The following is a 23,386-nucleotide window of genomic DNA, read 5'->3' as shown; positions in this document are numbered from 1 at the left end:
TTTGGTTTAAATGGTGATTGAGTACTGGTGTGTCTTACATTTTTAATGCTTTTTGAAATGTTATTCTTATTAAATACGTATTGTTTTTTATGTGACAATATAAAATATACCTAATAGTTTTTATAAATCTAATAGCAAATTATTACGGTTTGATTACATGATAACTGAACCTGAGTGACAACTGAAGAGTTTATTTTTAAATTTTATTTTTAGTTTTAAATAGACTTGGTAATATAGAGAATACTTTATTCACATTCTCTGACGTGCAGAATCTTTAATTTGACTAGTATTGTAATTTCAAGTTTTTAATTAATTTCTTTCAAATACTTTATCAAATAGGTGTAGAATTTGGAGCGAGAATGATCACTATTGATGGAAAACAGATAAAACTTCAAATCTGGGATACTGTAAGTATTTACTTTTTTTCTTCTGACTTTGTATTATGTTAATGCAGGACAAATGGTTAATCTGTACTATGCATAAAAGTTGGAAACAAGTTAGACCATATCTTTCCCAAAATCCATTCTACTGGGGTAAACAGCCTCAAAAAGATACACAGTGTTTGTTGTTTAACCACAGATTAGGAATGAACAGTAATGGATTTTCACTTTCTATCCAGTCAGTTTCAATCATAAGTAAATCATTCAGCATTTATAACAGCTCCTTGGTTTTTAGTACTATGTAAAGTACTTTAAAGGGAATTAGTGTCCTTCTCCTTGAAATAAGATCTTCCTCTGCACTAAAAGCTTGTTGGCAAGTTAAAATGTAGAAATAGAACATCTTAAAATTGATGTACTCAATATAGAGTTTGTTTTGTTCTTACTAAGCATAAGTGAAGTAATTAAAGTTCAACTCTGAAAATAGGTGTGTATTTAAAGACTGTGCGTAGGTTTTTAGGAGGCAGAAAAAGTTACATGCAAAAGACTGTTGGTTGCATTTAGGCTTCAAGTAAGAGAACACAAGCCAGAAAAGAGTGCTGCCTCAGAATTATTCTAGGGAAACCCTGTTCTACGGTTTAGTTCAGTCTTAGCTGATTTAATTTTAAAAGAAAGTTTACAAGGTTATAAGGTGGGGTATAGTTGACATATCCTGCCTGTTTGGTTTCTATTGGCTCATCCATTTCTGGATCTTGAACAGACATTTCTTTCAAGAAACTTGCTTCGACAGCATGGCTGGGTGGCTTGTTCCCTGCTTCCACAACCCTTTGTGTAACAGTGCCTCTGCTATTACTGGTTAAATGTACTTCTTCAGCACAATACATTGAAGCCATAATTTTTGATAAATCTATTTCCATATCTTATTACTCCAAATACAAAGGTGAAACTAGATAAAAATTATTGGTGTTTTTTTACATGTACTCTAAATTGTATTGGCAAAACCGGTCAATAGTAATAATTTGAAGGTGGTTTACAGCGTCACTGTCCCAGAGAATAGAGAAGAAGCATAGGTGTGAAATATATCTCTTAATAAAACACGCTTATATGAATAAAGGGGTAGCATTATAAGTCACCATTTTGTTCTGCATTAATTTCCCAAAGACCATCAAATCTTAAACAAAATCAAAATCAAGGTTTGTTGATAAATTCCACTGCTAAAACTTGCTACTTTGTGGACTTTGGACAACATGTTGTCACCAGTTAACCCAGTAACTTATGTTGTGACTTTCAGTTTTGGACAGTTAAATCCTGCACAGCAGATACAAGTCACTAAGTTAAGAATTATATGTTAGCGGGTTTGAGGCTAAGTGTTGTATCACTGTTTGTGATGGCCCGTAAAGACTCAAATTGGCCTGCAGGTGGAGACAAAGTATGTAGTGCAGTCAAAAATTTCCTGAAATAAAAGTTAGGCATTATTTATGCAGCTAGCTTAGCTAGCCAAGAATGAATCCCCAATCACACAAAATTACAGCGATTGTTTAAAGGGAAATTTAAGATCATATTATTGATATGCAGTGTTGAATCCCAAAGGCTGAGGAGGTTTATGAATTGGATGAATTCTTTATTCAAGCTCTATTACTCAAGCAGACTTAGGATGTGATAGAGATAGGGAGGTTGTCACTTACACATTTAATTAATGTCTGTACAACAATACTTGATTGACTAAATATGTTCTCCGTATTTTTTCTTCTCTGTATAAAACTAAGTGAACCATTCATAAAAGTACTGAACATTCTCAGGAGTGGACTTTTATCCTTCAGGGATAAATTTTCAGTAACCATATGCCTCCATGTTTTGCTTTCCTTGCAAAGAAAGTTAAACCGAATCTCAAAATAAATATACATGTTGATGTCCTTTATCACAAAATGGGAGAGTCTGTGCTAGTCGGAGCAATAGGAAAAGGACTTTGGAATCAGATATTTCTCCTTGGTCAATCAGTTATTTGTCTTTAAATCCCATGTATGTTTTGTGAGGTAAATTAGGATTTTCTTTCTCGGCCTTCTTATGTTCTTGCTGTCTTTTGTTTACAGATAAATCCTAGACAATCTTCAAATTTTAAACTCGGCTAGAATGAAAACTAAAACTAAAAAAGATTGAGAATCCACCACCCTCTCTTGCAGTTTGCTAATCTTCTTCACATGCTCCACAGCTGACAAATGTCATTTGTTGGTGTTCCAAAATTATGACAGATTTGACTAGACAGTAGCAATTAAAGGTGTCCCACGTTAACAAAATAAAAAGCATCTCAGCCTAAACAAGTACACAAGGGAAGCTATGAAGAAGCTAAGAGCTGTGGAGTGTGACACACTCGTACCTTGGGGTCTTTAGATATAGACATTGTGTTCAAAATATGAATATATTGAATATGAACAGGCTTTTTTATCAGGAGATGCAATGTGGGATGAATGTTCTTGTATGTGCTGGCCTGTAAATAATTCATTTTTTAGGAAACAGAGGTGTCAAAGAAGCATGTTAAGGCAGGTGAGGCTCCCAGCTGTTTTCATCTTTGAGACCCCACAGAGCTTGAACCACAGAATCTGTTAGTCTTGGAGACAGGCCTACAGGCCCACATGTAGGAAATACAAGCATTAAAAGAAGGGATAATAATTTTATTTAGTAGCTCATTAAGGAATTAAATGCAAGGCTCAGCTCAGTCTTTCCTTAGTTTTTTAAATTAATACTAGACTGTACTCCTGGGTATTAAATATGTTTGTGAAGTTAAGGTCTACTACGTTCACCCCACATCACTGAATATAATGTGATTAAACATTTTCCCATACTCCGCTTCTAATTTACATGTTATTAAGCTTTCCAAGAATACCCATGAATTAGAAGCCTTCACTAGCATACACTTCTGAACCAGCAGTTTGACTTGTCCTTTGAATAATATTAATTATAATATTGTAATTTGCTGAGAAATTACAGGTAATTTCATATCTGAACCATTAATTCAACTCTGTAACATATGTAATAAAAAGCAGTTTTGAGTTTAAATATACCAAGCAGGGTGGGCAATATTAAAAGAGTGTAATAAGATGTATTGTAATTCTTGATTTAAAACCCCTTGCAGATATTTATTGCCTCTAGAAGTATACTGAGTTTTGAAAGAAACCACATTATACGTGTATGTTTTAGAATAATACATTTGGAAGTTGTTTTTGCCAGTATTTTGATTCATGATTGATCATGATGCACTAAAGCAACTACCGACTGTTCTGTCAGCACTAAATTACCTCATTAGTGAGAAAATCGCTAGGGCATGTGATGAGGTTATTTAACTTGTTTAATGTCAAGCCTGGCGAAAAGAAGGAAATAAAGCGGAAAGGGACCAATATTCAGTGTGGTCAATCCAGCAGTAGAACCAAGTCCTTTTCATTGATGAATCAAGGTTTTTGTGAACGTTCATAGGGCCCTAGCAAGTGTGCCCCTTGCAAAATGTTGCACTAATTGTTGTGTACAGCAGACCAATGAAGGTCTTGGCTAGGAGTGACTCCACTTTTAGTGATTGATGGCAACCTGACTGTCTGGAGCTACAGAGATAGGCAAGGGGCCCCCACTTGCTCATCCAGACATGGAAGCTTTCCAGCAGAACAGAGCACATCCTCAAACTGTTTGTGTAACAGCTCTAGAATCTGACAGTTATTCACCAGACTTCCATCTTAGATTTCCATCTTCGATTTGTGGGATGAACTGGGACAATGGTGTAGCAGCTAGGGCTCGGAAACCTGTGAGCAGGCAAATGCTTGTCCAGTTTCTACAAGAGGAATGGGACAGAATCCCACAAGAGATCATCTTAAACCTGGGAAAAAGCATACAATGTATTACGGAACAAGTAATAGGTTTATTCCATGCTGAAAAAAAGAAGAAAGAGAACACAACGTTTTGGCCGTGGAGCCTTCTTCAGGTGTCAAGAAGTAATACATTGGAAGTAATGCATTACTTCAAACTGTGGCCACACGCTACTAGAATGTGACTTTCTCAGTAGATTACTGCTAATCAGCCCTTGTTAATCAGCATATTGAATTTACATGTCATATTTGTTTAATAAAATATTGGTGTACCGTCTACAAATCACAGTCATTTTTCTGATAATATCTTTGTAAAGATTATACAATTAAAATGATTATCAGGATCGTAGATATAATATCTCTGCTTTTTTGAAGCAAAGGTAAGAAATACCAAAATCATAAAAGGAGATTGGTAGCAATTTATCTGCATTAACGCTAATAAAAACAGTATAAAGTAGAGGTGTTAAACAGCTGGCAGGTCAGATCCTGTGCATTGGCGATGCTATTGCGTCGCTCACCCTGAAGTTCTCTACTTCTGTCCAATGCCAGTACTCTTCTTTGTCACAGATCTAGTTTGATAGGGATGTTTCTAGTGTGGAAAAAGTTGAAAGTGCAAATTAAGTGTTCACTCATCCTCTGAACTCCTCAATTCAAAAGCCGCCTCAGCGACTGCGACACCATTAGTCTCACTGTAACTGCACGTATGATCACTGTCTCCAAAGGAGATGTGTGTACATGGTGTTAAGGCCCTTGTAATTATGCTATCAGAGAAAAACAAATGTGCTTCAGTGGAGTGGAGGAATTCCTTTATTCGTTGATGTGAATAGCAAGATATCATTCTTGATTTGAACTGGTAGCTGTTGCAGTAGCTCTAAAAGATATTTTACTGTTTTATGTTACCTACCGACCGTCACTATGTTCTGCATTTTCACTGGTTTTTGGCAAGCGACAAAATGAATTTTGCCTTTTGCTGATTCAGTTTCCTAGATAAAGCTCTAAAACTGTCCTGTTATAACAACACGAGACAAGCTGCTTCTTACTTAGCACAAATGCTGTTACTAGTCCCTCAAGCTGTTGAAGTGATGTTGATTGCTAATCACACAGCCTGTATACCTCCTGTTCACAGAAAATTACATTTCTATTACTTAAAACTTTACTTAAGGGTATATATTAGCTTTTCTGTATCGCAGTGGGAGAGGTGTATGAATATGTGCAGTGTTATGGAGATGAAAAAACACCTTTGAAGATCATGTTTTAAGTGATCTTAAATATAGCCATCATTAATACCAAAACTAAGGTTGAAACTTCCAGATTTCCAGAGTTGATAAGGGGACCCAAGCAATATGTGCTTTGGAAAGATATTCAGTTTTCACACTTTTTTATGCTTTAAAGCTTGCAGCCATTACAGTTTGAACTCGCAATTAATATATATGTTACATACACAAACTTCTCTTCATACTGTTAGCAAAAAAACACCAAGAAAGAAGGAAATAATGTGGAAGAAAAGTCACGGTTAAGAAAGATGCAAATCTTTTGCTGTTAAAACCTGAAAAAGCTACGTGATTAGTTGACTGGCTTTTGTCAGCATGCAATAATAGTGGTTCACATGATCTTGGAATAAAGCACCAGTCTCTAGAAGATCCCTCAGTCAGGTAGTGAATTTCAAGCATGGATTCAACCATGAAGAGCTAAGAATTTTCAAAACAACTTTGACAGTCATTCTCCCATTTGTTTGCATAATTTGTGTCTAGAGTTTTTATTTCCATAATAAAACATGGGTTAAGTTCTGAATTTACAGTACAATCAATGGTTCTTTTTGTAGTTCTAAAACCTGGAAAGGTATATTAAAAAAACTGCCTTATAATTAGGGTAAATTTGGAGCACAGACATCAAATTAAATGTTTTTAATTGAATCAATGTAGACAGAGTAGCTTATTTAGGTTTAATGTGTACCTAATATTTTTCATTGTCGAGAATTCTTTATACATACTGTACCTTCTAAAGTGACTGAATCACTTGACAGTAACATTAGTCACTGGTGACTACACTATGAGCACTTTGGGAAAACCCTAATTGCATGCATGCTGTAAATTATCACACATTATTAAGGGTAAAATTCCGTTGATATATATGTAGTTTTTCTTTGTCATCCAATCCTAAGATTTTTTTTTACTTGTTTCACCTGGTTTTTGGAATGCATGTTGAGAATCAAAATGCGGATCTCGTGAAGCACGATTTAGATTTTGATGAACATCTTTAACACTGGTATAAAATATAAAGTTTTAGAATATATGCATCCACACCCATCTGAGCTTGATACGTTTTTGAAATGAGACTCGTATGATTTTGTCTCTGCGAACGCTGTTAACCACAGAAAAATTTGTGGATGAGTGATGGGAGCTACGTGTGATGCAACATGCCAAGTTGTCATCCTTGGCCTTCCTGCAACCTCTGCTCTGGCAGATGGTGGGCATAAAAGTGTCATTCATCATTTATTTACAATGGGCTTTATTTATTCTAATGTCAACAGCTGCCCAGGGAGTGGGATATTGAATTCAAATGTGCAGCTCTGGCTTATTTGCTTGCTTTCAGAGGCTCCTTCAGAGTGTAGTTGCTAGGAGTCCATTCTGCGCTGCGATAATGATTCATGTATTGTAAGGCCATTCAGTAAATTGGGTTGTCAAGGATTTGCCTGGGAGAGTTGAGAGGGCTTTTTGTGGGGAGAGAATGACAAGGCACAACAGTGGCCTTCATGTGTTGCTGCCCTTCTTCAGTGTCAGTAAGCAGCGCGCATCTGCATTTGTTGAAAGGCAAAGGGATGAGTTTCTGTTTTGAGTTTAAGAGACAACTGTTGGGGGAAAAATACTGACTTTTTTCCCCCCTCTTTTGGCTGTTGCTGTTCAGGACTTAACGTTTCATAAATTGTCTTTCAGGCCGGACAAGAGTCTTTCCGGTCCATCACTAGGTCCTACTACAGGGGTGCTGCTGGAGCTCTCTTAGTGTATGATATCACAAGGTAAGACTGCATTTGTGGATGTCAGTTTTAAGTTCTTTCATGCTCTTCATACAACAGAAGTGTGGAAGATTTAATTTTTATAACTTTGAAAGAATCCACCTCCTATGCGTTCCGAGGTATGGGATCATTTTATAGTCTGCCATGAAATTTGTGTATTAGTGTTTTAGTTTTCCCTTTTTTACAAATGATTGTATAGTTTCCAAGCCTAGCTTTATGTGGCATGGCTCTGTTTCTGCAGTCTTTTTGTACCATTGAACACGCGTCATTTGCAAAGATGAAATTCTCCTGGTATTTTTTTCTTTTTGCAAAGCATTTAATGCTTTATGTGGGACAGATTATGCTCGCGTTTTCTTAACCTGTAGTTAAGCTTATTTTTCTTCCAGCTGCTGCCATTAAATATAATGTAGTGTTAAAAGTAAAAGAACTGTGTAATTTGGGATTTTCTCTACCTTTTGATGTCTGTTCTGTATTGAATTGTAACAGAAGGGACACCTTCAACCACTTGACAACCTGGTTAGAAGATGCACGCCAACATTCCAACTCCAATATGGTCATCATGCTCATTGGAAACAAGAGGTATTGCAGTTTGTTTGAGAGTTATTAAAAAAAGCTGTCAAGATTTATTTTACTTAATCTTTTGATTAATCATGCACTGTCTGGATATTTGGTGAGGTTCGTAATAATTTTTGCTGTTAAACCTTTGAGTGGCATGATCTTCCTTCTAATCTGTGAGGAAATAGCATCTTATAAATTTGACTTTGTAGTGAATGAATACAGTTTTGGATCCATTAACTGCTAGCTACGGCATGGGCTAGATCGACCACATCACCTCTTCTCATTTGTAACCTTTCTTATATTTGAAATGTTTTGCTGTACCATAGTGTCTTTCAAAAATGGCTCTCTGTTCCCTGTTTTAGTGATTTGGAGTCACGGAGAGAAGTGAAAAAGGAAGAAGGGGAGGCTTTTGCCAGAGAACATGGTCTTATCTTTATGGAAACTTCTGCTAAAACAGCTTCCAATGTAGAAGAGGTAAAAAGCACGATGTTGGTTGTTTTTTCTAAGTTGCAAATAATGGATGAAGAGTTACGTTTTTATTTTTCCATTTTTAAACGTGAAAACTTTATTTTTTCTTAATTAGTGGCCGCTTTCTTCTCCCAGACAATAAAGGGAATTTAGTAGTATTACATCATTCTTGTTTTTTTTCTTCTGAGGAATAAAGAACCACAATAGCATGAATCAATCCTTTTACCACAAAGTTATCAAAGAGTCAACATCATTCTCAAACTCCTACACTCTATGAAAGTTAGTGTAGGTTTTTTAAAAGTAAAAGTAATATATATGTGTACAACTTTTCAAGAGATAACTAGGTAGCTTATCAACCTACAGGCTATTCCTGTAAATATACCCTTTTCATTTAAGTCAAGGGTTCCTTAGTATTTTACAGATGTCTGCTTGAGACTTACTAGAAAACAGATCTGCATGAAAGTAGCCACAAGGATGGTTCTCGTAAATAGTAGGCATGCTTCAGAGTGGGGGGGAAACGTATTTCTCAGTACTTCTTACAGCACAACAACAATATAGGAAACTGAAGCCACAATGAGGTCAAGAAGGAGCATCTGTATATCAAATTAATTCATTCCTCCATTCATTTGAGCCATTGCCTGAATTTATAGAAACTGAATTTTCATAATTGTTAGTGCTTTGGTCTTTTGTTATCTGTTGAATTATTTTTAGATCTATCTTTCCATGGGCTTTGCATTTAAACTAGAACTAGAGGAGTTCCCAGTGGCCTATTATTATAATGGGCACTATTGCCGTATTGATAGATGCATAGCTACACATTTTGTAGCACTTGTGTTGACCCCTAAATGTGCTCTGTGAGCTACTTCTAATACAAATATGGACTAATTTTGTCCATAAATTAATTGTAAATTTATTTAGCCAGAAAAATAAATGGTGACATCATGGGGGAAAATATCAAAATGGTGAAACCCAGTCTATGTAGCTTTTACATAAAAATTCACTTTCAGTAGTGTGTTGTGGTAAAGGTGCTTAGCTAAGTAATTTTGCTTGTAGTTTTTTCAACAACACTCTTTAACCAAGTGTACAGTGCTCATGTCTTCTTTACTGCCATAACTCCAGTTCACTTTCTTTTATCTGCACTATTTCCACTGGAAATATTTTTTGTGCACATTACTAAACAACAGAGATAACCAAAAGAAACTTCTAGAATTTTCTGCAAGCCAGTTAGTTGCTGGACACTGCTGCCCAGTATTTCAGATATAAGGAGTGTGATCTAAATGTGTGGGCTTGCCCGCTGTTCTTGAAGGCATTTCTGTTTCTTTAGAAATCCATTTCAGTCTTAACGGTAAAAAGGATGCATTGTCCAACGGGTAAAAAAAACCCAAAAGCGAATATATATTATGGCTCAAAACCCACAGCAAAGTGTTGGGGTATTTTCCCTCAGGCATTATTTCATGCACATTATTAAAATTGGGAAAAGTGTGGAGAGAACTGTACTCGGCTCAGTATGGGTATTTGGGGATTTCTTAGTTGGCAGAATCTGGTACTTTCCACCTTCTGTCTGCTTTTTAAATTTAAGATTTTTAATCATGAAGGACATCGAGCAAAAATCTGAAAGACATACTGCAACGTTACAAGCCAGTCAGCTAGAAGACCTTCCAGTGGAGAATACTTCAACATTAAACCAATTACTGTCGCCTTTTGTAACATTTAGCCTAATATATGGTGACATATAATTTAAAACCAGCATCGGAGCTTGTAAGCCAGGGATTTCGTAGTCCCTGTTCATGGGTATTCAAGGATGACAATATTTAAATATGTAGACCTGGAAATTGTTGCGAGGACACTATTTGCCACTAGATGGTAGCAGACATTAACTAACTTTCCTCCTCCGCTCAAACTCAGTTCAGAGAGGAGGCTGTTCACTTCAGAGTTCATAAAAACTCGCACCAAGGCTTTTGCTGTATACTTTGGAAAAGTATTTTTTTGTCCATCAGAAATGTTATCAGGCTGAGTATCTTGAGTAACAAGGTAGGTGGGCGGTTAGCTTGACTGCTTCTGAGTTTGAAGTATAGTGCAAGTGTAAAAACCCCAACGTAGATAGAAATCTTAATCACTCGCAGAAAATGGACAACGCAAACCCTGGGCTCCCTTCCTATCGTCAATTTCCTCTTCTGGAACAGAAGTCTTTTTTTTTCCCCAGCACATTTCCTCCACACTGATTACCCGTTTACAGCAACTAGCCCCGCACTTCACTCTCACAGCAGGGAAACGGGAAACTGTCAGATTCATCTTTGCAGTCTGCCCTCATATCTTAACGTTTGAGTGTTATTTATACTTTCATTCAGTCGGCTCACACAAGCCGGGTAGGGTTTGCATTAACATAATATGGAGGTGAACAGTGCATCCTGCACTCTTGGAAACACTGTTTAATAATGCAGCAGGCTGTAAAAGTTCAGTTTTCAGCATATCCTCTCAAAGTGGAAAATGACACAGCTCCAGCCTCATTTGAACATGTGCCTTTCCAGTGGTTGCTGTGAGCGCTGTCAACACTGGGATGTAAAGCATTATTAAGTTACCACAACAAATAAAGTGGGGATGTTTAGAAGGAGTTTTTCTCATACACACTTTTATACAAGTTTTTTTTAAGAGTTTTCACTCTGGTAGTCTCTGGTTTACTGCAGTCCAGCATGGAACAAAGCTGGAAATACATCATCTTTGCAAAAATAATCAACCAAAGGATGTTCTTGACTTTCCTCAAAATGGACAGTAGTTTTATATTTTATACATAATTGTAACATGACCGACAAATGACAGACACTGTAGCAATACAATACAGTGTCCAAGTCTTTGGAAATTTTTCTAATGCAGTTTTAGACATATAACGTTTTATAGAGGATTTGTGCAGTTGTGTACATTTCTTTCAAAGGGGAACTGCAGTTCCAATTTCTCAGACCGGTTATTAAATCTCGGTGACAAAATTAATTTAGTGATGTTACAGAAATTTTTTTTGAGTTAAGCACAAAATCGTGAACTTTCTGAAAGTACTGTAAGTTGCCATATTGTCACAAACTTGCATTCGAGTTCCCACAAATTGTTACGTGATGCGGCCCTTCCTGCTCACTCTTCACTGTAATGACTAATGTAATATGATGTACGAGCGAATATGTACAGGCTGTGCAGCAGACGTTTCACAACAGAAATGTTCCAACGTAATCTGCATGTAGAGTTAGCAAGTAAGGCCCTAAACCCTTCCTCCAAGTCCTCACTTCTGTGACGTAGCGCAGGTGTGGACTTCAAGTGTGCTCTGTTATAAAAAGGGTGACAGGACACCCTTGCATGATGTCACTCACTGGTTACACAGTTCAGCGTCAAAATGCTGTCTGTTGATGCTTCTTTTCCAATGGGCTAAGTAAATGTCGGCAGGTGGTTTTTTAAAATATTTTATTCTCCACTAGCAGTTTGACGAAATAGAATTTCATCTTGCCTGTCCCTGCACAAAATTAGTGACACATCATGTCGTTCATGTTGAGCCGCTCGACTCAAAACGGACAAAATAAACTAAACTTGCTAAAACTAAACGAAGCCTGCTGGTTTACAATGACATACGGCTGCGACATGTCATCTGAAGTTTTGTCTGAATTACAGACAATGATGGTAATATGACACAGCACATACCTGGAAATGTTGTCTATTTTGTGATGTAAATTAGAGGTTTAACAGTTACTATGTACATTTTACTTTCATTGTGTTTTGAAATACACTCATAAATGCTGATTCTTTCTAAGCCCAAAATAAACATTTTAAAATAAAAATAATGTTGCCGTTAACTTTTAAAACAGTTCTCTATGAACAGTCCCTTGTTTTCAAAAGCACTGATCCCATCTTTATCCCATAGTCCTGAAAATGTTTCTACACACTACCTACTTGTCTGGGGAAAGTAGTAGTTCAGACATTTGTCACTAAAAGTCAGGTTATATGGAAAATATTTTTAAATATCAAGACGTGTGTAGGAAGTAATGCAAAACAAGTAGTTTACAGTCAACATTTGGTTACTTTTTCAGAATGTGCAGAGTTAAAGCCTTTACACTTTGCTTATTTGTGAGCTCAAGCTGGAAGTTATAAATTGCCCATTGAAGTCCAACTATGTGACTGATAACCAAATACAAGTATTTTACATAGCACAAGATAAATGCATGTTTATTAGAATCTTTAACAGTTAGATGCTTAATGTTTTGGATTTTGTATGGCCAAGAGGTCGTTTTCGCTATAGAAAGCTGTAGTCTTAAAGGAATATAAGCTGTAGATCAGGCAGATTAAATCAGTTGGGTGAATCAACTTCTTTGATAACAGGTGTACTATAAGTTAGGGAATCCCTCTTATGTGTGCTGTTAATGTTTTCGAGTGTGAAAAGAAAGAATCAATTTAGCTTTGGCTGAAAGCCAGCCAATCTCACATACTTAAGATCTGAAACTGTTTGAAAGTGTGTTCATTTCTGGAAGCGCCCCGAACACCCTCAGTGATTAATTCATCTCATTAGTTTGCTGTGAATTCTCCTGACCCTGTATGATGTTTCGATCACCCACTTAGAGTTTATGCATATTCATATCTTCCTGTGTCTGCCGCAGTCGTTTAAGTCTCCTTCACTGACTGTGCTGCGTGCTTGGTGCAGTAATTGAGCTGCAGTAGATTGATTACTCTGGGGAGCTGTAAGGCCTTTATAGGTGAAAACATATCAGTCCTGTTAATTAGGAAACAAAGCTCTGGTGGCAAGTTCAGCAGTTAAATGCTTCCAGGGTAAGACTGAAAAGAAGCCCCATTTATTTCTCTTGATGAACTGTGCTATTTTCTTTCTATCGCAGTGCATACCAATAAAGCATAGGAGGTCAGGAGAGGAAGGTGTAACTAGTCTTTGTACATGAACCTAGAAAAATCCATATTTGTTGCTGTCATTCAGCTGAGCTTTTCTGTTTGTTCTTTTTAAATGGTATCTAATTGACACTAGGTGCAGTGGTTCGGGGAATCTGCTTTACTGCACGGTTTAATTTACACTTTACATGTTCTAGTTGAGTTGCTTTTATTACACATGGAAGTCGGTTCCTGTTTTGTAATTACTTCTGGTGGCACAACATGCACTTGCAGCAATGCAATAGGAAGCAGACGTGACTAAGAGTAAGCCATGATGTTGCATTTATCCATCCTGAACTTTCTTCTTATAGCCACAGTTATTTAGGTCAGTAGCATAATCTTTTTAAGAGCTATTTGTGACGTCTGAGTCATTTCTGCCTTCTGTTTGTTTGATTATATGTTCTAATCACGTTTCTTCCCTTATGTTTTAGGCATTTATTAACACAGCCAAGGAGATTTATGAGAAGATTCAAGAAGGTGTCTTCGATATTAATAATGAGGTATGTTTCATACAAATGAGTACTGTAATTCTGTGGCAAATTCCTTAACCCAAGTGGCTTTATTTTTCAGTAATTCCTCTTAATCAGATGTACAGCAGTAATGTTAGCACGTTGCTTATTTAAATAACCAGTTGCCTTAATTTTACTAGATAAGACTAATGTTCAGTTTAATTTTTTAAGTTTAATGTTTAGTCTAATTTTAAGTCAGCCTTATCGTTGTTCATTAATTTTCCAGGAGTCATTATTTTATTTCAATAACATTGACATTTTCTTCTTCATTAGGTCTATGGGAAATAATTTCACAGTCATTCTGTTTTTTGTATTTTGGGAAAGTCAAATTTACATATTGATCATTTTTCCTAGAGTTTGTTTGCTCATTGTTTGTCCAATCACTTTACATTTTAAAAAGCAGTGGTTATCGCCACTGAAAAAGCGAAAGCATGGACGTCGAGACCGTGTCTGGCTAAGTCGTTTCCACACCCTTTGTGTGAAGAGACAGCGCCTGCTCCTTTTCTTACTCTTAGAAAACTTTGAAAAATAGTTCTCATTTGCCACTTGACCTAATGATTTCTAAGTTTACGATTTGCAGCTACTGATTGAGAATTTCGAGGAACAGGTACAGCAGCATTTAATTATAATTTCATTGTCGGGAACAAGGTTGTCTACTGTGTAAAGAAAAGTTGCTCCTCCGAACAAAAAAAACCCTTTGTCACTACCATTTTAGCAAATCTGTTTTTTCACTACCATATGACTGCTTTGGAAAACAATATCCTTCCGTTTTCCCAATCTTCCAGGACTTCTTTGTGTCATATCTGACATGTGAGTGTGAGGTTTGATGAGCATTAAAGCCAACAAGATAGTCCTCAAGCCAACAATGTTGCTTTTATTAGGAATAGTAGATCAAGTAGAGAGCTGTGTCATCATGCGTAGGCTGCAAAGGAACAAGTAAAGGTTTATTCCATGCAGAAAAGAAAAGACAAACAGTTTTAGCTGTGTAGCCTTCTTTGGGTTCTCACCTTGATATAATAAACCTTTACTTGTTCCTTTATTAGGTTTACTCATAATTAAGTTTTTTTTTATACTACGTGATGAAGCATAAGTTGGATGATACTATGGGATCATATTTATCCGGCATATTTCTGGTGAATTCCTTTCTGCATTTTAAAGTGCAGTTCAAAGTGTTAGTGAACTTTACAAATGTATTGATCTCATTATTTTGCCTCTCTGTATCCGAAAAATGCACAGCTCGAGGATGGATGTGATATGTAATAAATCACATTCTGTCTTCTGAACACATGATATTCACACACATTTTGGAGAGGGTTTCATTCGCAGATGTGTTAATTGTTCAGAATTGATCTGCAAAGGTAACAAACAACAAGGTGTATGGGGATAAAATTTGGAGACAGAGGAGCAGTGATTTTCTTTTTGGTATGGTAAGCATATCAGTCATACTGGGGGGGAAAGAGGTACACTGAAGTGCTAACATTATAAAATTTGAACCAAAACATCTGAAGTCTGTCTGTCCTGGATATTTGAGCACATAAAATTTAGAAGTACGATTCATTTTTAAAAATCTCAAGATCAAGGGCTGGTGTGAAGGGTTTGATCTGAGCCGATTCTTTTTAGGTGAAAAAGTGAAAGTGACTCTTTCAGATAAGCGTGCGGTGTGTTAAAGAGCATCTCACTTCACATAACTGTGGAAAAAGCCACCAGTCTACCTTCACCTGGCAAGAAGCCAAGTCACTGCTTCCTGCTCCCTCTGGAGGTTACTGCTAACTTGGGGAGGTGAGACCTATTTAGCTATTGGGCATGCTTTTTATTAGGAAGAAATGTCAAGGCACAGAGTCAAAACCACATCAGCTGATGTCAACGTAGAGGTAATGCCAGAAACCCCAAGGCTACTGCTGTAGTAGAAGCCCTGCCAGACATTATAAATATGAGATTTACTGTGACGCAAAGTTTCCTTAAGAGCTTAATTTCAGTAACTACCGTGTTCCTTCTGGTGAGCTGCTGTATTTTAACCGGAATCCACTTGAGGGAGTCTGTGTTAGGACAGACGTGCATGCTTGAGAAATTAGAGCTGCTCGTGGTGTGTGTGGGTTCTTGGCCAGCTGCCATGTCTTTGGGGATTTCTGAAATTATTGATGACATGGAACACTCTTGTGCCCTTCCCCTGTATATCTTCTCCCAAAAAACAAAATGTATTAGTGCCCGTGAAGACTAGGCATAACCCTCAGATTTTATTTTAGTTTGCATCTATTATCATAAATAAATCTGCCATTATACACTCCATTATTTTTTATTTTTTTAGCTCAGTAATTGGTTTTTAATCTGTCTCCAGTTGGTAACTGCAACAGATTTTATTTTATGAATCCATCTATCTTTACTTTGTGTATAGTACGCATCATAGCCATGTGATGTTTGATGTTTGACACCCACGTAAATATAAATAAATCATTGTTTTAATTAGTGGAACTAATGTAATTAATTAAAAAAGAAATGAAGTAAAATTGTGTAACTTTTATGGCTTGATTTTTGTGCTCCTACATTGTAGAAATGGTCCCTTTTTAAAAAAAAAATAAGACATGGGTACCTTCAGCATACTGTAGGTGCAGAGACACCTGTCAGGATTCCTTTGTTGAATATTCTGATAATAGGATGTCAAATGATTGTTTTATACAAGGTGTACATAAATTGTTTTCCAAATTTTCAAGGCTACATTTTGGATAGTGACGTTCATTCATAGAGTGATAATTTAGCTTCAAAAATTTTCAAAGGAACATTTTGCAGAGTAGACACCTTGAATGTGACCAAGATTCTGTGTTCTTAGTGGCACATGGTTCACATCTTGCTCTTTGGGACTTGAACTCGAGACCCGATTTTGCAGTCTGATGTCTTTTGAAGTTGCTTTGCAGTCCCGCCAAGACAGAAGCCCAGATTCAGTGTTTACAGACCTTTCCTACTGGCAGAACCTTTAAGTCCCTGCAGGCCAATAAAGGGTCAGGTTCACATCCAACAGGACGATTTACAAGAACAATATAAATTATTATAGGCTTGAGGTAATATATTACCTCAGGTTTTATGAGCATTTGCATACTATTGTCACATCAATGACTTCAATGTTTGTTTTATATGTAATTTAACTGTTATTTATAGTTCATATATATGTACTGTATACTTTGTTAATTGTCAAGGTAACACTGCTCTTAAGCAGTTAGGTTAAGCAGTGTAGGGTAAGTAATATAATATATTGAGGTTGCAATGAGCATCATCTGACAGTTTCCACAGTTTAAACAGAAATGTACATTTTTTATTATTCGATATTAAATGTTATTTATAGTTAATAATAATTCCTTACATTTACACAGTATAGATTACACACTCCAATCAAAGCACTTTATAGGTAATGGGGACTCCCCTCCACCACCACTAGTTTATAGCCCCTCACCTTGATACTTTGTTGTAATGGGAGTAGAAAGGTTTTTTTTTAATTTAATTAGATGAACAATACAATTAGTATTTTTCAGTCAGTCGCTGTAATTTAGAACCAAGTTCTTTATTTTTTCAGTTTCAGCAAATTTAACTATCCTTAGCATTTTATGTTAGCTTGGTGTCTTAAATAGTTGGGTAATAACATAATGCAATGAAGTTGTTCAGATGGACACTTGAGTGGTTATTTGTGGCTACGTGCTGTGATTTGTGATGCCTCATACATGCAGAGTGGCATTTCTTTGGCACATGTTTTGAAATTAAGAACGTGGGGCTTTATGTTGACCTAAGTAGTGACCTCATTTGAATTCCAAGTTAAATGCAGAATTTCATTTTTATATAAGGCTCATGGTTTTGATTTAAGTCTTAATGTGGCTAGTTTGCATCTTTTGGGCTTTTTACGCTAAACACAGAAGATTACATGACTCTAATTGGTATATTTTGGAGTAAAAGATCGTTTCAGTTTTTGAGATTTTGCTGTGACCTTGCTTTATCCCTTACCTCCTGTGTTCCAGTTGAAATCTCTTCTAAGAACACTACAGCTCACTTGACTACTGCACTCCCATTGAGGAACACCTGGAAACAGAATTCCCGTTAGTCTCTGGAATTGCTGACCTATTCCTTGTGTGTCTTTCCAGGCAAACGGCATAAAGATAGGACCCCAGCATGCTGCAACCAATGCAACACTTGCAGGCAACCAGGGAGGACAGCAGGCAGGAGGAGGATGCTGCTGAGCCTTCTAACTTTCTACTTGACTGGTTGGGCCTACTAACCTTTTCTTAACCTCCCCACTCCAGCCCAACCCCTCAATCCACTCATTACTAGATGGCTGTTCATCAGGAGAGACGCCCAAGTCCTTCACAATCCCTGTAAAACTTTGAAGTCTGTCTGGGCTCCAGCAGAGATGGTTAACTTTTGCTTAAAAGACCGGGTTTTGAGGATTGTATCCATATCTATTTACATTTGATTTCTTGGTCGGTTGTCGTGATTTATGTTTTTTTATTTTCTTTTTTGTTACGTTGTCTGTGCCCTTTTTGACTTCAAGCTGAATTGTATTAAAACACTACAAGGTCATCTTAGTATTTTAATCAGTTTATGTGGTTAAAGTCCCTGGCTACTGTGGTTACCTGAAGTTCTAAAGAAAAAAGTAGGACTGTATTAGAGCGGACAGCCATTTAGTGAAGAAGACAAGAAAGCAGGACTGTTTTAATTCTGTATTTATCATTCACTTCTGTGTATATAGTTATAATTACTTGCTCTGGTGTATAACGACCAAGCTAGAGTTCTTTACTGAATTTGCTGAAATTCTATACTGTACAATTAGAGCTTGAAACTGCAACAGTATTGCTATAGTTCAAAACCTGCTTTGACACAAATTTTTAATCCTGTTTGACTATTTTTTTGTCTTGCCATCTGCCTCTCCCTTATCTCTCCCATAATCCCCATACTGCTCAGTGTATAGCAACATTGGCTCAATATTCTTCATCTATTTTAATGCCAAATTATTTTGTTTCTCGGTGTTTTTCAACCACATCTCCAGAAATGGATCACCTCCCCTCCAGAAATGGATCAGCTGTTTGCCTTAAAAGAATTCAGTTATTTTCAGTTATACAGCAAAACAAACTATGTAATATTGATATAATGGTATATTGTCAGTTTTCATTTTCAGTTTTATCTGCAAGACGGTTTTGAGTCCAGATCAACATTGATTTAGATGTCTTAAGTGGTTGTGTAGAGGTTTGTTTTATTTGAAAGTTGGTTTTGTTTTAAAGATACATGGTGAACATCTTGTCTATTGTTAAAGGGGTGTGATAAGAGCCAAAACTGGAGTATCTTTGTGACCCTCAACTTTATTTGCTGTGTTGGTTCTTCTTAAAATGACATGTTACAATAAACAAATAAATTCCTGTGGTTCAACAGATTCAAACCTGATATATATTCATTTTGATGGCAAAGTGGGAAAAAAACGACATGTGGCTGTATCCTTTCTTTTGCTTGTTTTTTCCCCTTTATAAACCGTTTCTACTTCTACCCCTAGGAGTTCTGCTTCTTTGGCTCAAGTGGTAGTGATCACTATCCAGACATATGTATAAATACATTTCTCTGTCATGGCTTAAGATGTAAAAACATGCAAGTAAAGTAATTTAAGTGCAAAATGTCTGTTTTAATCATGCTTTATATTATGGGATTAAATTTTAGGCAGTTTGTCAGAAGCTAAATCTTACCATTATATATTGGCACAAATATACCATAGAAGGTTTCTCCAACTTGTTTATACACACATTCAGAGTAATATTTCCCTCGTCAAATGTGGTATTGTATATTCTTTGAGGATTGCACCTGCTATTTGTAAATTGAATTGGGATGCCAGAAAGAAAAAGATTTTACCAACACATTTGAGTATGGTGTCCCTAAACATTGTCATTATCAGATTAAATAAGAAGGTAAGAGGAATGATTGCACCACTGTGATTCTGTACAGGAGTGTGCTTAATTCCATTTTTCTGTTTATGCTCATGGGGTATTTTCCTTGGAAGTCATCCAAGATGCCTTAAGCCAATTACACCTTGTTCACTGTAACATTGAGAGCAATGCTATTTCTTGATATTGAGTACTAATTTAATTGAAAACCTCCTGGGGTGAGTCTTGTTGATTAAGATTCCAGTTCTTGTTAATTTATATTACTCTCTGTAATTGCGTTAGAAGAAAATGTTATGAATGTTGAGTGGGGAAAAAAATCCAGTGGTATTGTTGAGAAATAATTATGCCACCTGTTCACAAAGCAGGGGATTAGAAAAATGGACAGTAGCAGAAGAAGATAACATTGCTTTGATAATATTATATGGATACATTTTCATATTGTTAGTCCCTAAATGGTTCTGCTACTTTTAATATTTAATTATATTGTACAGTACATTGTGCTGCTTAAGCATCTTGAATACTTGCTTACAGAATAAATATTGCATGCCAATCTTTTGGATGCAATTTAGATGAATCCATCCTTCAGAAAGACCCGATCCCAGAAAGCACCAGGCCAGAGCTACCCCCTAGACAAGGGGCCAGGCCATCACGTGGCACGCATGAGAGTACACACGAGGGCAGCTTGAGAGACGCTAATGAACCTAGCCAACATGTTTCTGGGAGGTGGAAAAAACCTGGCCCTCCCAAGCAGAGAGAATATTGCAAGCTTCAAATAGAAGATGCCTCAACGTCTAAGGCCCAAGACCTGTGACCAAGCAGTATATACAGTACGTAGTAGTACCACTGTGGCACCTGACTTCCCTGGCCTAATACATTTCTATGTATTTAAAATAATTATTTTAATTAACATTAACGTTTGAATGTGTCATGCTATATTCCTAATACTGCATTGGCTGCAAAAGAACAAATAAAGAGTAAATTCACACCGAAATGTTGAAGGAAGGAACAATGGTTCTTCTGTAGAGCCCTTCTGCAGTTGATTTTCTCAATATAATTAAAAAATAAAGGGGAATGTTGATCTTTGAAATGCCAGTGTTGTCTTCTGAATGCTCAAAATGCTAGTAAGATCTGATCCTTTTAAACCCTTTCTTGGAAAATCACTTTGTGAGCTATTTGCAGGTGAGGAACTAGAAGAATGCTCTCTGATTGCACATCATTTTCCTGCTGTAGGCAAAATCCTTCTCATCCATATGTCCAGAAGAATTAGTGACCGGGATCTGCAGTTACTTTCATTAAAATTAAATAATTCTGAACATATTGGTTATTATCAAGTTGCTGTCCAACCAAAGTAAAAAGGGTAGCAAGGTTAATAGATGGTATTAAGGGTCCAGTGAAATTCAAAAGAGTTGTTTTTTCAGTCTGAAATGTCAAGATACTAATAAAACCATTCCAATTAAAGCTGATCTATGGGGTAACAAAGTTATAACCAACATACCCGCTACTTGATATTTATTTAAAAATCCCCTCGTAATTAAAGTTTACAGATAATGCTCGCCCACAGTAAATGTATCTGTAAAATGGCAAAAACACTGCTCATTAATGAATAAATTACACATCCGTGACAAACCAAGAGGCTCAGAAATTCGTGACTGTGCTCATTCTACATAAAACCCAAAGCCATATGGATTTTTCAGAAAGTAAGTGTAGGAACTGAGCACTAATACAAACACCCTGGGGGAAAAAGGGTTTACTGAATGCATAGGCTTCCACATGGGTGTGGCTCCTGCATTAATTAAGCAAATAACATACCAGAATGCTTAGCTTCATGTATAACAATGCTGTACAACAACATATTGCAACTAGTATGGCTGCAAGAGACTCCAGTGACTTTGAAAGAGGTAAGAGGTGTTGAGGTAAGTTGCGAAGGAGCTTCAGTTACCAAGATAGGTCAACTTGCTGGTTTCCTGAGCAATGGTGTCTAAGGTGATGTCAGCCTGGAACTCCAAAGGAAAGATGTCGTTATTGATAGGCAACAGTGGGCGAAAGCGCATACTCCAAGATCACGATATATATATACATTAAAAGCGCAAGGCAAAGCAGAAGAGGAACTAGCAATCCATGGACTGCAAATTTCAGCCTGTGATGTGAGCAGCCAGATTAATCAAAACCAATCTGTCAGGACCCCCACAGAGCAGGATACCATAGGCATGTTACAGTGCGCAAACCACTCATCACACCTGGCAGTGCACGTTTTGTGAATCCAGTGGTGGAAAGAGCACAGGCAGTGGACTCTTGGTAGCGGAGAAACGTGATATAGTCTGATGAATCATCCTTCAGTTTGTTCTCAACAAAGGCACAAGAGCACGTGTCATGTCACCCTAAAGGACTCAGCAGTGGTTCCACTGGTGAAGGTTTCTGGTGTTGCCATAATGATGTGGGGTGCACTCATTCTGCTAGAAGGTCAATGCTGATCACTCCTTCATGATACAGAGTGTTTACATTCACCCCATGTTGTAGCTCTTCTTTACTGCCAAGAGAGGTGTTAAAGCACACTTGGTCGCTAAAGAGTTTGATGAGCATGACAGTGATGGTATCCTTATATCATGGCCTTCTCATTCACCAGATCTGTACTCAGTCTAAAATTTATGGGATGGTGCCCAAGGCAGTGTTTTCCACCTCCATCAACCAGGTGTGATTTGATTGACTTTCATGTGAAATAATGGCGTTGCATTTTGCTGCAGAATACTAGACGGTGGTAGAGTCTATGCCACGGTGCATACAGGACGTACTGGTTTCACATGATGGTCCAGTGCCCTATTAATTAACTTTATGTTGCTATTTATTTTTGTCCTCAACCTGTAGTAAATGGGGAGATTCCTGTAGCAATTCAAATAGTGTTTATGATGTTTTGGAGGTCAGTTTGAATCAAAGTAGTAATTTATTTGTTTTGACAGTACAGGTTATGAATGCAAAATTATGAATACGTACAGTTGATTTTTAAGTTTTTTTATATTATAAAGTTCAGGAACAATGAAACATAAGACGGAGGATATTGCATTGCAATACAATATTTCATTTAAGGGTTCTATGTTTCAATCTAATGATTTTTATTAGTCCAGAGGACCTATGAAAAAGAAATATTTTAATCCACTGCAGCAGTTGTACACAAAGTGCACAACCCATTTGGGAAATTACCATGTGCACCTTTCAGGGGGTGATGTTCTCAACTCAAAACATTACATTCCACTCTAAACATGAATTTTTCATGTGAAATAAGTCTATAAATTATTTGTGCCAAAACACTATGCAGCAGGTTATAAGTGTTTTTGGCAACTGCTAGCAATGCGCCGAGATCAAACTGGCCAGATAGTGGGTGTGTTGTTTAGTACTAGCCATGTCAGGCTGCACAGGATTGACTAATAAAGTGAAATGTGCTTCCAAACAGGGGAGCATCATACATTGTTAAAGCTGTTAAACACTATCTGATGCAGCTGGACTCTGGCTACAGGCCTTAAGGAACCGTATCAGCCTACTGTACATCTAGATATTTTGTACTGGTTAGACTGAGCTGCGGTGTCAGTCTGCTGTTTTGGGCATTCTTCTGTGCCAGGAATGCATAAGTAGGCCATTATCATTATCATTCTAGAAAACATGGATATAGACCAGAAAGAGATGGCACAACTGCAGATCTTTGAATGTCATTCACATGGATCTGGGCACCTCCACTGTGTATTTGTCTTATTTTTGTGTCATCGTGAATGACAATGGCACCTACTGTCTCTAAGAGATGATTCTTCACAAC

At 37.0% G+C, this 23,386-nt stretch overlaps 1 protein-coding gene across 1 annotated transcript in view; it reads left to right on the top strand.

Annotated features, from left to right (window-relative positions):
• The window catches only part of rab2a (RAB2A, member RAS oncogene family), a 37,498-nt gene extending 18,413 nt beyond the window's left edge, over nt 1-19,085 (top strand). Inside the window, exons 3-8 of the mRNA XM_088642370.1 lie at nt 340-407; nt 7,159-7,241; nt 7,725-7,817; nt 8,159-8,270; nt 13,604-13,672; nt 17,803-19,085. Of these exons, the coding sequence (XP_088498496.1) occupies nt 340-407; nt 7,159-7,241; nt 7,725-7,817; nt 8,159-8,270; nt 13,604-13,672; nt 17,803-17,898 (521 nt within the window). The 3' untranslated portion in view covers nt 17,899-19,085. The remainder of the gene's footprint in view (nt 1-339; nt 408-7,158; nt 7,242-7,724; nt 7,818-8,158; nt 8,271-13,603; nt 13,673-17,802) is intronic.
• The last annotated feature ends 4,301 nt before the right edge of the window (nt 19,086-23,386 follow it).

The sequence above is a fragment of the Lepisosteus platostomus genome, chromosome 8 (assembly GCF_059453375.1).
Source record: "Lepisosteus platostomus isolate fLepPlt1 chromosome 8, fLepPlt1.hap1, whole genome shotgun sequence".
Classification (NCBI taxonomy): domain Eukaryota; kingdom Metazoa; phylum Chordata; class Actinopteri; order Semionotiformes; family Lepisosteidae; genus Lepisosteus; species Lepisosteus platostomus.
This window is presented reverse-complemented; position numbering and strand designations above follow the sequence as displayed.